The following is a 15,999-nucleotide window of genomic DNA, read 5'->3' as shown; positions in this document are numbered from 1 at the left end:
TTAATAATAAAGAAAAAAAGTTGTCAAAAGTAATTATTTATGAAAGATATTAATAGAAACTTATTTTACTTTTAACTTTTAATTTTAAGTCTATAAACTTTTTTGGTGAATAACTGACCTTAGAATTTTAGGATCAATTTCTATTTTTATCTAATCATTTTAATTTCAGAATAGATCTCACAATGTGTTAGGAATTAGAAATTCTCGTGCAATTCAATTTAATTCGTCTATTCTTGAACGTAGAGGAATGGAAAAATTCCATTGCATATGACTGAAGCTAAATTTAAATATAGAAGTCATATATTTAATTAAATTATAATTCACAATTTCCGTAGAATTAAAGAAGCACAAAGAAATGGCCAGGGTTTCTAATTCAAATAAAATTGCTTCTAATTCAAATGATTAGGCACAATTTCTCACAATTAGTTTTTTTTCCTAATTATATTCCGTAATAAAAATATAATTTTGTAATTCAAAAGAATATTAATAAATGAATATTATATATATATTTCAAAAATAAAAAATTTAATTATATACTATTTTAATATACGTAAATATAGTATGTAAATATAGTATATAAATATTGAGTGACCTAAAGAATTCGAGAAAACCATATCGTATACCATTATAATTCAGAATAGAAAAGGAAGATGGACCGTTATCTTTAGCGTCCATTTAAAGTTTATAAATATATACGCCGCAAGAGTGAAAGCGCGAGTCAATATTTAAACGATTCCATAATACATCGACAGACTAGAACGCGGTTTGTATCGTTAAACTGGAGCACTATCATAAATTAAACTTTCCGATGTTGCGTTATGTTCCAATCTTACATTAAATAACCGCGAGAGTGAAACTCTATATAATTGCTCTTCTTGTAGATAGTAAATCTAGTAAATCTCGTTCGACGCGTGCAAGCATTGATATATTATCATTCACATTTTCTATAATTATCCAATTATCATATCTGTAAGCTGCTGTAATTGTTCAACAAAAAATTTCTTGTCTTTAAGAAAAAGCTTCAATAATTTATATTTTACACCACATCGTGTATTTGGACATAACGAAGAAATGGGATTCTTTAGAAAATGATGAAAATATATAAAGAATAGCATGTAGAAATATATGATAGAAAATAGAAATTTAATAATATTCTAAGAATATTAGAAAATAAATTCAATTTTTTTGTTAATGAGATAATTATTTTCTTCGATGTATATTAAGTCTCTATTTTAAAAAAGATGTGTGTATATGTATATATATGTAACATTTCCAAATAACTTCGATTATATGTGACACATACAAGCTATATAAACCGCACGTGAATTAGTCTTGACCACCATCTTTAATCGGATTTAGGTACCACTGACCTAATTAGGACATACCGAGAACGCTGCGGCGACACACCACCGACTTTGTTCACATCGCTTTACAAGTGTGTGTAAAGGATAACAATATTTGCAATTTTCGAAATTTGTAAAAAAATTGTAATATGATTACAAAAACTCGCTTGGAAATTTTCATGTAAAATTTTTATGACATCATAGATCTGCAAAGACCAAAATCTCATATCTTTTTCGAGTTTCCGATATTCATCATACTTTGATTTTGAAACTAGAATCGAGTGTTCGAGGTAGCTGACATTTCAACAGGCTTCTCGCATGTCCAGAGTCAGATTCGGTATCGATCTTTCCTCGGAACACGAGGAAAAAAAAGAGCTATATACTCGGGATAAGGAAAGACAGATTCTCTTATATAGAACTCACCTGTCGAGCGTCTTCAGGTGCAGAATCAGAGGTTGCTCGAAGTCGACGACGTCGCGACGTATCCGGTTGCGATGTTGTCTCAAGGTCGCGGTGTCGTAAGTAGCTGCCTCGTAATACCCGATGTACGAGTTGCGCATGATATCTGAAAAATGCAAGAAAACGGTTCTATTAATGACCATGTTTCTGAGAAGAATACGTTGCGCAAACCGTAAATCGCGAGTCACGCGAAGATGAGTCGCGCCATAAAAGTACGTTTGTACCAGGTGCGAGCATGATTAAGAGCGCGAGAGAGAGACGAATGAGAGATGCTTCTTATTGTTAGATAAACCAAAAAGTCCTCCCGTTAATCTCTTCTTTATAGGCAAAAAAGGAACACGAAAAGATCATTTCTCTCGTTGCTACCAGGATAATAATTATATACAGTTATACATATAGTTATCAACATATTTCGTATAATATATGATAATAGTGCTTTGAAAGTGTGAGCCTAATTCATGCTATCATATCGCAAAATAGTAGCCACATTTCTCTTTTTTCTCACTTTAAACTGCGAATCTTTTTATAAAAAAACCTTTTTTGTGACAGAATCCCATTTTATATCTGTAAATAATTAAATAATTATAAAAGCGACTATTTTAAAGTAATATATTTTTTATATTTATATGATGTTAAATAATTTTGCTATAGTCTAAGAATAATGATTCTTTTTTTTCTCTCTCCTGAGAACTTAATAATACATTTTTTTTCAAAATTAAAGAAAACTGATTTAGATAAATGTTTTCAATATTTATACATTCAGATTAAAATATTTGAGTTCTGTCACATGGTTTAAACATTAAAGTGTATTCAAATCGCACTCGATTGTCCACAATAAGAAAAAATGCGCGATAACTGTTCGTATTTCATCGATATCGTTACAAAATTCAAAGCCATCGGACGAGACATACTTTCACTTTCATGACTTATTGTAAAAAAGAGGATGTGATAAATTTCTATATATGTCTTCTTCATAGCAGATAATAAAAAAGTGAATTCAAGCAATATCTACATAAATATACAACAATAAGATGAATATATATCTATGAATAAATATAACTGATTTTAAATAAATAAAACTTTTTGTAAAACATCCATATTTATGGAAATCCTAAATATAATTTAATAATATTTTGGATCTCCGATTTCTAATGTTATCGCAAATACAATGCTAAATATAACTGCCAATTTGAATCAATGTGATCCAAATTATATTATTAAAATTAGACAGCAGTGTATATTTAATAGAAGAATATGCAACATGCAATAATATATAATAATAGTCAAAATCAATATATTGACTTTTATACAACTTTCGATAATAAGAAGAAAACTAATAAAAAATTGTCTAACTTGTAAGGCTCTCACATTTTTTCGTTTTTTTTTTTAGAAGTTGGAAAAAGCCCGAGGTAAGCCGAAATATTTCACATTTTTTTATTTAATGTTTGCAAAATATTTGTAATATTTAAAATTGTTATAACTATTTATTACAATTATGTTTTCACTCGCACATTGATGATACTATTACTATATCATAACTTTGTAGAAGAGCTTTTTCCTTGCAATCTGCTGTAGATGCTACTATCTACTTGTGGATGCCGATATTTCATCATAAAATAATTGCAAAGTTAATTATTTCATTTCGCATATTATATTTGTATCCTGCGAAATATCACATTCGCTCCAAAAACTTTTTAAATGTTTTAAGGCGACAAAAATTTTAAGAGAAGCGAACATTTCTCGAGGATTCACCACGACCACTCAGCCGAGAGAGCTCCTCAGAGACACGTTTTTAGATCTCGGACAAGTGCGGCAACCAAAGTGCACTTGTTTCGCATCCATTTCACCGAAAGGACGCACACACATTAACCTTTATAACCCAGCCACTAGATTTCAATGTATCGAATTTAGTTTTTGATATCTTATTTGTATAATCTATACGGAGTAATTTCTCGATGATCAGAAATTTTTAAATATTTCAGTCAAAAATAATTAAAAATTTCAGCTAATAGTTTAAAACGCAAATAAAAAGTAAAATTGTATTTATCCAGACATAATTTTGTAATTGTATGCTATTAAATAAATGAAAAGGAAAATATTATATTAATGTGCATATGATCTGGAAACTTATTACATTCGGATCCAATTACTCGCATTCGACATTTTTTTCTATCTACATATCTTCGTAATTATTGTTTTTCAAAAGAACAAAAAAAAAGAATAAAGGAAGAAGAAAAATAGTTCATTATTTATTATTCGATTCGATTATCTTTTGCTACTATAGTCTTCACTAAAATTTTTATTTTAGATATTTGTCTAATTGATCTAATTGTTTAACCATCGCAATTACAATCTTTTAATTATCTAAATTTGCAGTAAAATTTGAAATAAAATGAAAATACGAAATATAAATTGCGCGATATATTCATTTTAATGAACAGACTTTGCAGATGTGACTTGAGCAATTTTCGATGCATATAAATGGTCGAATAGTCAATGGAACGACGCGAAGTTCAGTTTGCATCGCGTGCATTCGCAATTAGAGTACCGTTTAAGGTCGCGCGTACCATTGTTTCCGCAAATACTATCGATCGAACGATCGGAACATAAAAGGAACACGTGAGGCAAAAGGGTGAGTATCGGATTTGAGGCCATCGACGAGCGGGCGGACCTGTTCGAGACTCGGGACCCGTCCAGGACACCGAATAACGTGGTATTTCTAGAATATCTCGCGCAAAGAATCACACGAACGTGTAATTGCGATGTGAACCGAATTTTATTAAATTTCAAATAATTCTAAATTATAATGAAAATATTTAATTCAAAAAGTCAAGAATTATCAGTCAAGTTGAGTGAAATATTCTAAAATTCTAAATTATTATTATCGATATTAAGAAAGAATATACGAAAAAAATATGACTATTTTTTTATAATAGAATTTTTAAATCTTGCACAACAATACAATGGCATCATACCTTATACATATTTGTACCTATGATAATCATATGTACATCAAAAGAACAACGTTGATCCATATGAGTCTATTAATTATGAATCGATCCCTCATGCGAGACCGATTTCGTATGCATTATACGAATTAGGGTTACATGATAGCATTTGCGAGATGCACATTACAGATTGCTAATCGAGAACAGATCTAATACGATCTAATATCCTATAACTCAATCGCGAATTAATCGTAATTCCGAATCAATGCCGTAAATCGCGAGAATAATTTATCTAATGAAAATCGATTCTTTCTCTTAATTTATGTAGACTTTCGTTGTTTCCCCACGGTCATTCGTTTTCGCGCATTTTGTTTCAAAAGCGAAAAATTACAGTAAGGTGGAATATAATAAGTGTATTATAAGAATATAATATATTTTTATCGCAATAAAAACTATATAATGTGTAATATAAGCAATTATTCTTTGTAATTTTTTAAAATAAAAAAATGGTTCTTAAACTCTATATAATTACTTTACTTTGTTAATTTTTGTTTAATTAATTTGTTAACTACTTTGTTAATTATTAAAAAAAGACTAAAAAATAGATCAAAAAACATTATGCAAAAATTCTCAAATTATGATAATAATTTATGCACTCAGAGCAATGTTAATATGTTTTTTCAGTCTTCTCTCTATTATAATTTTACTGATAATTATATTTTTAAAAATCTTAAATTTTATTATGCTAGAAAATATATATGTGAAAGAGAAAACTCTATGAAGAGAAAAACGTATGAAAATTTTATCTTTCTCAATTTTCAATTTTCAATTTGTTCCATAGGTCATATTAGAGATGTTATTATATTGTCGATAATAAGCTTTATCGAACATACTGATTAGCTGTTATTGCAAAAAATCTTTGGAATCCTAGAAATTCTTTATCCAAGAGAGTCAATCGATAAGTTCATACAAACTCATCGTATGTAATAACATTCCAACAATAAGTGTACGAACTTTGGGGCACCGTTGCTCTAACGAGTCGACAAAGAAAGGCTTGAAGAAAGGTAAACGTGACTCACCTTTGTGCGGTGGTACGGGGTGAAGGGGAGACGCATCGACGACGATCGTCAGAAACCAGACGGGTAACAGCAGCAGCAGCACAAAGAAAATCGGACACTTGGTGGCAGACCATCGACTTCTGTCCCCCACTGCCGCCGTAGCCGCGGGGCACATCGCGAGCCCGCGAGCCTCGTGGCGGTGCCCCGCCGTTCGGTCCTCCTCTTCTTCGTCCCCGTCTTCTTCCTCGCCCTCCTCACCCACGGCCAGGGCCGCAACGCGCATGGGCCCGATGTTCCGTACCCGGCAACGACTAATGGCGGCGCTATCTGCCTTTCGTCGAGGAGTCGACCACCGCAGCACTTTGCCAGTCACCTACCAAGATCATTTCTCCGTCCTTCTCCGGTCGTTCTCCTCCTCCTCCTCCTCCTTCTTTTCCTCTTTCTTCCCCGGTCTGCCCTTTCCTCACCGCCCCTTCCCCGCCACCACCTTCTCCTCGTCGTGGTCTGTAGGTCGCTCAACCTTTCGACCCCTCTCCGCCGTCTCCTTCACCGCGTCTCTTCTTCGCTTTCAGCTTTCCTTCTTTTTTCTTCTTTTTCTTCTCTTTTTCAGTCGGTTCCACCTCGCCTCACCTTCGACGGCGGATCGACTCCTTCTCCTCTCATCCTCTTCTCTCCTTGACGTCTACCACCTCCAAGATGTCCGGTCGTCGATCGATCCTGTTGACAAAAATGTGCAAAAATTGGTCATAAATGTTAGGAACATGCAAGATTATTCTATTCTTGGTAAGAAAAGATTAGATTGTGAGTTAAAGCCGCTAACTCGCGATTGTGAAACTTACCGCGCTGCGAAATTACGCGGCCGTTTCCACTTATGCGCTGCAAGAGAAGCGATAAGGGTGACCGAGAACATTTACCTCGTAAAAGTAAACTTGTAAACCGTAAAAGAGAGTTTGTATTTCGAAGGGGGGAAAGGGAGGCAATAGGGAGAGCGTCGTCGACTAGGCAATTGTAGTCGGAGGATTGTTCGGGCGAGAATAAACGCGGGCAGGCTTGTATAATGGAGCACATTAATGGTCCCGATACATACATACATATGTACAAACCGTGCATGTAACAAAGGTTACGCTAATAGACAAAAGATATAACTCTGCTGCGTTATGATGAATAAGAATTTTCAAACAACTGAAAGAAAATAGGTGTTAATATTACGACGGAATAATAATTTAATATTTTATTTAGTATACCTCTATAAATACGGAGTAAAAAATATAACAGATTTTTTTTCGTATGTATAATATTCGTGAAATAAAAAATTTAATATCCAAGAAAGTTATTTATATTAACTCAAGTTTTGTGATATTTAGGACGAGATTCCATGAGTTAATTGTTAATTTATTCGTTGAATAATGTATGGCTCTATAAAACTACTTCGAAGCAAAGTTACTTTTGATAATACAATCTAATCCCATTTCCCAGTACTATCGTAAACTGGTCGCCTGAAATTTCGGTATATGCATAGCCGACGCAGAAGAGATTATTAATGAGCAACGACGATTAAAAATACTCGCGAAATACAGCAGTTTCATAACGCGCAAACAGTTTGCATTTTTCATGGAAAAAGTTCTGAAACATGCAAATGATACGCGCTACTAGCAAAGTGACTTTCGTATTGTTAATACTCTATGAATATACTCTTTTTTGGGAGGAAGGTTAACTTTGCTAGTCGAAACGCAATTAGTAACAGCATAATACATTTTTATTCAATATTTTGCATTTATGCGTTACGCTCTTAGATACAGATCGCAAAATAATATTCAATTTGCAAATTCAATAATAATGTTTTTAATGAAATCAAACACTCTACATTTTATTTTAAAAAATATGTCATAAAGAGAAATATAATAATGGAAAAGAGATAATATTTCTATTGCGAAAAATTAAAAATTGTATAAGCTTCGATAATATAATATAGAGAATTATATAATTAATATATCTTTTTATTTCCTGTATCACAGATTTATTGCGGTAGACTGGTTTTCGCGCAACTGGTTTTACAAAACGTATATATTTCGACACACGAGAGAAGAGCTTTGCACTTTTTTTCCATAAAAGAGACCGCGTTGAGAAGAAACAGGTTTGCACAGGTTCCGTATTCTTCTCGCAAATTCTTTCAGAGTGAAAGAACAAAATGAAATAATAGGCACAAGATGCATTCTCAGAGAGGAACAGTCGCGCATATATGTATATATATATGTATAATCAAGCTTTAACATATCCGACTAGCATTCCAACGCCAAGAGATGCACCGAGATGCACGCTGTAATGTGTAAATAAAAGTGTGTATGCATCGCGACGTGCAAGCTCGACATCACCGGAGCGATAATACATTTTCCCTCGATGTGACACGATGCATAATCCGCGAATAAATCATGTTTACGCTTAAGCTCGTGAGCAATGAACAATGGATGCCACCGGCGGATCTTTTAGAACATTTTACTTCAGCCAACTTTATCATAAACATGACAGACTAAACAAAAAAATATAAGATTTGAATATAAGATAAGATTTAAAGTTATAAGAATAATAAAAAATTTTGTGCAAAATTATATTACAATTAAAATATAAAATAATTGAAACATGATAAATGTTTGGCGAAAATAAACTATAGGAAGCTTTATCTTGTTTTTCTTTTAATATTATCTTATACATATATTGTACTGTACTTATAAAGCGGAAATTATTTAAATATGGTGATTAGTAGAAAGAGCTATGACTATATCTGAGACAAGTTTAATTACAAGTGAATTTGCATAAACTTTACGAACTTTAAAGTGTCAACATTGGGAATAATTTTGCGCAAATGTTATTTTAACGCGGATTCAGTACACATCCGAGTTTCAAGACAAGAAAGATCTTGACGTCAAAAAATGGGCGGTGCGATATTATTTTCTTATTATTATTTTCGTTTCAAACATTCTTCTTCGACCCCGTTGTAAAGTTCACAATTAAATAGGTAGGTATATAGGTCACGATAGATATTTTAAAACTTTAAAGTTTGATGCCAAAATAAATTACAGAAGCAGTTGCTGCAGCCGGATACACTTACTCGGGATCGGGAGGGACTAGAGGTGGTCCCCGGACGGGGGATAGACACTACATTCCGAAAATGGAATGTCGACGCGATGTTCGTACGAGGAGGAGCTTTATCGCGCCTCGTCCGTGCAGGCGGAAGAATGACTTGGCACGGGCGAAAGCTATTACTCGCATTTCGCAAGTCCCGGCACGGCGAAGCGGCGAATTTACACGGTTCGCATTTGATGATTATTCCGGGACGGGTCGCCCAAAGCGAAGAGGAAGTGACAAGTGACTCATGCGAACGATGTTTCCGCAAAAATGGACCGCGTTGAAAGATGACAGAAATACGATATTTTTTTGTAATTGAAACTGTCAATATTGTGTAGAAATTCATTTTTAAAATTGATAACAATCTTATAGCTACATTGACAATGAGAGAATTTTCTTTTAGAATTTACCCTGAAAATCATGGTAATCGTGGAACAATATGGTATGGAAAGAATTTTACGAGAATTTTTCTGATTAATACTTATCACAATAAAAATAATAATATCTATCACAATAAAATATAAAATATGTTTGTTTAATTTTACTATTAATAGTAAAATTAAACAAACATATTTTATATTTTATTGTGATAGATATTATTATTTTTATTGTGATAAATATTAATCAGAGAAATTCTCATCTCAGGGTAAATTCTAAGAGAAAATTCTCTTTGTACACATATATACAGACACACTCATTTTTAGCAATTAAAAAAAATTTACTTAATACGTAAATCTTAATAATACATTAATATTGTGTGACATATAGGAATAAATAATAATATTAAAAGCAATTAAAAATAAAGATATTAATTCCGTAAAAATATATTCATATATACGTTTTTACTTCATTAATTTTAAAATCCATTAATTTAACTCGAGGCAATCGCGTACTGTTTTTATTATACATATACAGCTATTAACGCAGAATTTATACCGCGAAGCAAAAATCTCTATTCCTGCCGTTTCTAAATGCAGATTATTATTTCTGTGAAACGATTCCTTTGTTCTTTTTTTTCTACTTTTCTCATCGTCACACAAAAGTAAACTTCCCAATGAATTCACCTTGAGTCGAAGGAAACCCGTTCCTCCAATACATTCACTTGGAATGAATCATCATTCGCGTAGATCAAGTATATTTTCTTAGAAGGATAAATAAATCTCTTAATATGCAAAATTTGGAGAGTTTTCTTACAACCCTCGACTATCATATATAAGTGTCGGATCCGACATCCGATTTTAGCGCGGACATTTCACGAAGCATCAAAAATTCGCGCGCGCTTTCATCCGTTCATGCATATTATACTCGACACTTTATTCTAACTATATAGAGTCTCTCTCTTGTCGTGGTACGTTATCAAAATTCGATCGTAATAATCCAGAGATATCGACAGATGAAGACTCGATGCCGAGGGGATCAACGTGTCGTAAGCATCGTTCGCCGTTCGCCGGCGATTGGACAATTTTCCGAGCTCACCTCGCTGAACCGTTACCTCGCAGCGAAACACGTTTTGCGTAATGTCCAAGCGTCCGAGCATGAGATAGAGTCCGGACGTAAAATAATTACGAACGCGAATCGACCCGGCATGCCGTCCGAATGACGATACATCGAAACTCTTTCTCAACGTCGATAAATTTCCGCCTTCTTTAAAAATTCAATTACTCGTAATGTGTTTTCGTAATACCAATTACATTGTATATAAATTTTAATGCTCTTTTCACTCTCTAAAAAAAACTAAATTATTTTGATTAGCCCAAAGAAACACAATTACGATCGAAAAATTAAGACTAATTACGACCAAAAGCCAAAATATATTAACACGTACCTATAGTTTCCATAAGAGATAAATAAGTTGGCATCTAATTACAAAATAATTTTTTTACATCCTATATGTGTTGTGATTTTAAATAGAATTATTTTAATAATATAATAGTAAATATTTTAAAATAAGTTGTCGTGATTTTAATTTTGTTTACAGATATTTTTCAGAAGTCATATAGAATCAATAATATTCAGCAAGAGTGTTAATTCCATCTTCCTTTTCTAATAAATTATTTTTTCGAAAATAATTTGATTAAATATGATAGTATTATTTGATTGTACGTCGTTAACTACTCTCCAATTTTATGAAAAAAATTCGACGCGAAAATATAATTTTGATAGTATATTGCACCTCATGACGTGAAAATTGTTCAGTAATATAAATTCAATAATATAATTTCTTTATAATTTTCAGATACAATATTTTTAAAAAAATTAAAAAAAGATTTGGCAATGCCATGCAATAATATAATAAGTATATATTTTCGTTTAAAGAGTAGAAATGATATTTTTTATTCATGTAATTTTATTGGAATCGAATTATTTTCAGAATTGATCAGAAAATAAGCTTTATCGCTAATTCGAGTTCATTGAGTTTTTTCTGTGACAATATATATGACTACTAAAAAAGTTTAGAATCTAAAATAATTTATAAATTACACAAATGTTCCTATTATTTTATTCGCGAGAGCTGAATATATATATGAGATGAGAATCCATTACAATTGAAAGTAGCTTTATATACTTATAATGTAAACAGCAAAATCTTTTATTAATATATTGTATTATATATTATATATATATAATATTCTAAGTATACGTTTTTTCCCCAGATTGAACGCGTATAATGATGACAATCTACACATAATATTTGATATAGGTATATTTTAGCAATCTTCTCCAATATATCCAACTATCCGAATAATAGCGAGATTCGTAATGTTATCGCGTGGGTTGCAATCCATTGGGAATTTTAGTTTATATTACGAATTTCTGACCTAGTTTTATTTAGTCGAGAATACAAGGCCAGTAATTCGAAACAGCCCTGCACGCGTTGTCACCCCGGCTAATTAAAATTGAAAGTTCTAGTAAAAGAGAAAAGAAATAAGTCTGTATTAAATTACTCCAGGAAACTCTGCTCCAAGATGCAGATAATAAAAGTCTCTATATTAACCAGCACACACACACACGCTGGAAAAGGATTTAAATCGCTATTGTTATCTTTCATCCCCGGTACGTATCATATTCGCCGTTTAACCATTATTAGAGTTAATATAATTTTATCCTCATAATAATCGTCTTATTTATAATCGTTAAAGAGACCACGGGATGATAATATCGCATTATTAGCTCATGGACATATGAAGAAAAAAACGGTAAGCTTGCTGGTTAACCGATCCAGTTCCACTTATCCCTAAACGCAATACACGCAATATCGCGAAAACACTGAGTGCTTTCCTCAATGCCATTTTGGCATAACACGGTAAAACACTTTGCCTGAGAGAGAGCGGAAGAAACGACGAACGTCAATGTACAGGTCTTGCACTTGCTTCCTCGCGACATTGCGACCGAGCTTGCAAACTTTACCCAAAAGCTTTGACGAGACGTTACCAATTTTTACCGTAAATATTTCCCCGATTCATTTACCGTGTTCGCCGACGAAGACGATTCGAAGTCGAAGAACGAGACGACAAGGTCAACTCGTCTCGCGTAATCACTAATTTAAAAAACGCGAAATATAATTTATGTAAATTGCCTGTGATGTAAATCTCGACGTGTCCAAACAGCGAGATTGAGAAAAATAAAGACAGAGTCTTGACACTTAAATTATCCACAAATTTCAAGTCTACTTTATTATAATACATTTGTCCTATTATCATAGAGAAAACTTTTGCGAAAAAGAGCAAAAAAGAAAGAAAAGATATGAGTCTGCAATTTTAATTTTAATTGATTAAAACATTGATATAAAATATTAAATAAACTTTAATCATTCATTTGAATTATCAATTGACAATGTTAATTGTTAAGCAAATAATCATATAAAAATTTTGTTTAATTTATTCTGTTTCAAATAATTGTAAATCTAACATTGCATTTAACATCTTTTTCAATTAAAAAGCCACTATAAAATAAAATAAAACATTAAATTAAAATCGTTAAACGTTGATTAAATTTAAGAATTAAGAAATTGTATTAAATTGAATTAAAAAGTACGTGTTTTTAATTCTAAAATGTAAAGCTGTATAATGTCAGAAAGTACAATTTAAAAGCAGCAGTACAAAACACCCTCATATTTTTCTATCTCTAATCTCTTTTCTTAATAATAAATATAAATTTTGATATACATGACATTTTCTATTTATGCAAATATTATTGTTATAGCTAACAATTATAAATGCGCGTCAATGTAAGAGCGGAAACAAAAGATTTTATTTTGACATATTATATGTCGTGTATATCAAAATTTATCTCGATTGAATATGCGACAAGCTTCACGTATCACGAGTCCGCGAGAAATCTATCTCGCAAGGTAAATTGTGTTCCTATCATTCTCATCTCGAAACATATCGCAGAGAAATGTAAGGGTATTCAAATGTGACGAAAACAGGGAGCTCGCGCGCAAGATGCGTACACACAACGGGTTTCCCTCCCCTCAATCCTTTCAGCGGATATGCAACGGAACTCGCAACGCTATGAAAAAAACAATTATTTTGATATCAAGACTATTAACTTCGATAAAATCCGATTCGCGAAAGCTAATAATATCAAAATATTCAACGCGTATGCAAATATTGCGGGAAATGGCGTCCTCTATTTTGAATTTTATCCGATAGACTCGAGAATCGTCAAAGACGCGCGTCTTGAAACGTGAAAGGACACGTTTATCGGGCCGCCCTGTATACGCACACTTGCAATACGCACATACATAGTACAGATACACACACACATAATCGCGCCTGCTCCGTGTTGTATGTATATACAGAATATACACTCTGACACTTACCGAGGCGCAGCTCCTCTCGTAGCTCCCAGAGTCCTAGCTGTTAGAGCACGGGCGTTCTTCTCTCTACCACGATCCTGCTGGCCGATGACGCCACGCGAGGATGAAAGCCCCGTGTGTCATCGGCGTTCACCGTTGCATAGCGACGCCACCCGCGTACTATTCCGTCGTGCGGGACACATCGGGCATCCGGGATACGTGCGCACACACAGCTACACAAATAAACACATACACACGCGGGATGAGAGACGTCCTTTGAGCACGTCTCGCTGCTACGTTGACGGTTGCGAGAAGGGACGCATGCACCGCGTTACGCGAAACGAAATATCACGCCGCGCGCGCGAGCACGAACATGAAGTACGCCGAGTATCGATATCGACGTCAGCGCGGTCCGCATCGGACTGACGAGCGCGAGTCTCGCGCGTACGAAGACTCCCGAGGACAACGACTCCCCCCACCACTCGCGCGCGTTCGACCTAGCTGTGTCCTCCCCCTCTCTCTCACTCTCTCACTCTCATTCATGCGCGCGCATTTCTCTCTCTCCGATATACGCAACGCGAGATTTTTTCTCTTCTTCACTCCGCTGCGCTGCTCCGTCTGCTACTCGCTTCTCGTCCTCCCTCTCTCTCTCTCTCTCTCTCTCTTATATATATTAATATACACATGTTAACATATTTATTATTGTAAATATCACAATGAGTAAAGATTTTGATTTCAAAGTTTCACGATCGTAAAGTGTAATCGTATATATTAAACAATTACGCGCTGATATATTTATTTTATATGTATATATTTTTTTGTCGAAGAGAGCGAGAATAAATGTTTCTTTCTCCTTCTCCCCCGTATCTTTCTGGCATCCCCTCGCTGATCTCCCTTTTACGAACGGAACGGGCTTATTCAACCCTCGCACTCTCCCTTCCTCCCCCTTCGCCCTCCCCTTCCATCAATTCTATCTCGCGGCCGAACACGTCGCCCGACACCCGCGCGCGCGTTTATCCTGTCTCCTGGTTCAGCCTCCTTCGACTCGGAGGAAGATTGGAGCAGCCGGCACAGACAGGACGAGATGCGCGAGCGCGTCGTCGTCCTTTCGAACTTTCTCCATCCCGCTCTTCGCCGAGGTTCCTCGTTCGATTTCTCTCTCTCACTCTCTCTCTCTCTCTCTCTCTTTCTCCTCCCTTCTCCCCTTCGCCCCTTCTCCTCCGTCTACCCTCATAGATCTACATCTATTTCGTACAGTTCCCGCGTCTGTCGCGCTATATATTTTCGTATCTGTCGTTCGGTATATTGCTTTTACCCTCGTATATATTCGAAGTAAACGGCGAGCCTTTCCCTATACGCGAAGGGCGATCTATCAATAAAACAAAAGAACCGCGCAAAAAGCGACGACGAAAGGTGACAGAGGAACCGAAGGGTTGCGGTCTGGAATCCCTCCCTCCCGCACGTTGGTCCTCGACGGGAAACCATTACCCTGGGAATGTTGCGCTCTGGATTAGTTTGATTATCGACATGCGGCGACGCCGAGGCCGCGAGCAATTTAATTATGGAAACGGTATGCTGCAAAGGACGAGCCCGCGATATCCAATTAGTTTCCACGGGCTGCTGCGAGTTCGTATTCGTTCTTAACGACTGCTAACATCGGCAGGAACGTTAACTGTTCGTAACTATCGAACGAGGAAGCGTTCGCATTAACTGCCGCGATAATCACGTTCTCCGTTTGTTTACAGAACAATTTGCAATTACATTTTTTTGTTTTAAGACTGACATATATTCCATCTATAGCATTAGGTAATGAGATAAGAGATTCGTTTAATAATTAGGCTAGAAGAGAGACGGAATTAATGTCAACCAACATACGTAAATATATAGAGCTCGAGTAAAATCAAAATAACATATTAGAGAGAGAAAATGTAAGAGACAACTTCTCGCGGACTTCATGTTTACGAATATTTGAGATATAATTAGCGAGATATACGTCGGTATTTATATATATATATAAATTCTGATAGATCTCTCGGGTTTAACTCTGTCATTCTGTGACTTTGAGAAAAATGCGAGAATCTTACGTATATGTAATCTTTCGATATATTTTCGCACGCCCGCGAAATCAAATTATACCATTAATTCGCAATCGTGCGAGCCAATATTTCCCGTTTCTCGTGTTTCCTCTTGCCGTCACGAAGTAACGCTAAACGAGAATCAGTCGAGTCATTCCCGGAGATGCGAAAAAAATTGATTCGTCTCTAGGG

At 34.6% G+C, this 15,999-nt stretch overlaps 1 protein-coding gene across 3 annotated transcripts in view; it reads right to left on the bottom strand.

Moving 5' to 3' along the window:
• Positions 1-15,999, bottom strand: part of LOC145934657 (disintegrin and metalloproteinase domain-containing protein 10) — a 64,914-nt gene that overhangs the window by 47,011 nt on the left and 1,904 nt on the right. For 2 of the 3 annotated variants that reach the window (XM_083035269.1, XM_083035278.1), the window contains exons 2-4: positions 13,757-13,965; positions 5,830-6,525; positions 1,767-1,908 (exon numbers count right to left, since the gene is read on the bottom strand). In XM_083035269.1, the coding sequence (XP_082891395.1) occupies positions 1,767-1,908; positions 5,830-6,091 (404 nt within the window). In that variant the 5' untranslated portion in view covers positions 6,092-6,525; positions 13,757-13,965. The remainder of the gene's footprint in view (positions 1-1,766; positions 1,909-5,829; positions 6,526-13,756; positions 13,966-15,999) is intronic. The other variant, XM_083035288.1, reaches the window with a different exon arrangement.

This window comes from Prenolepis imparis, unplaced genomic scaffold (assembly GCF_030444845.1).
Source record: "Prenolepis imparis isolate NDT839.2.m4 unplaced genomic scaffold, iyPreImpa1.0 SCAF_1, whole genome shotgun sequence".
NCBI lineage: Eukaryota > Metazoa > Arthropoda > Insecta > Hymenoptera > Formicidae > Prenolepis > Prenolepis imparis.
This window is presented reverse-complemented; position numbering and strand designations above follow the sequence as displayed.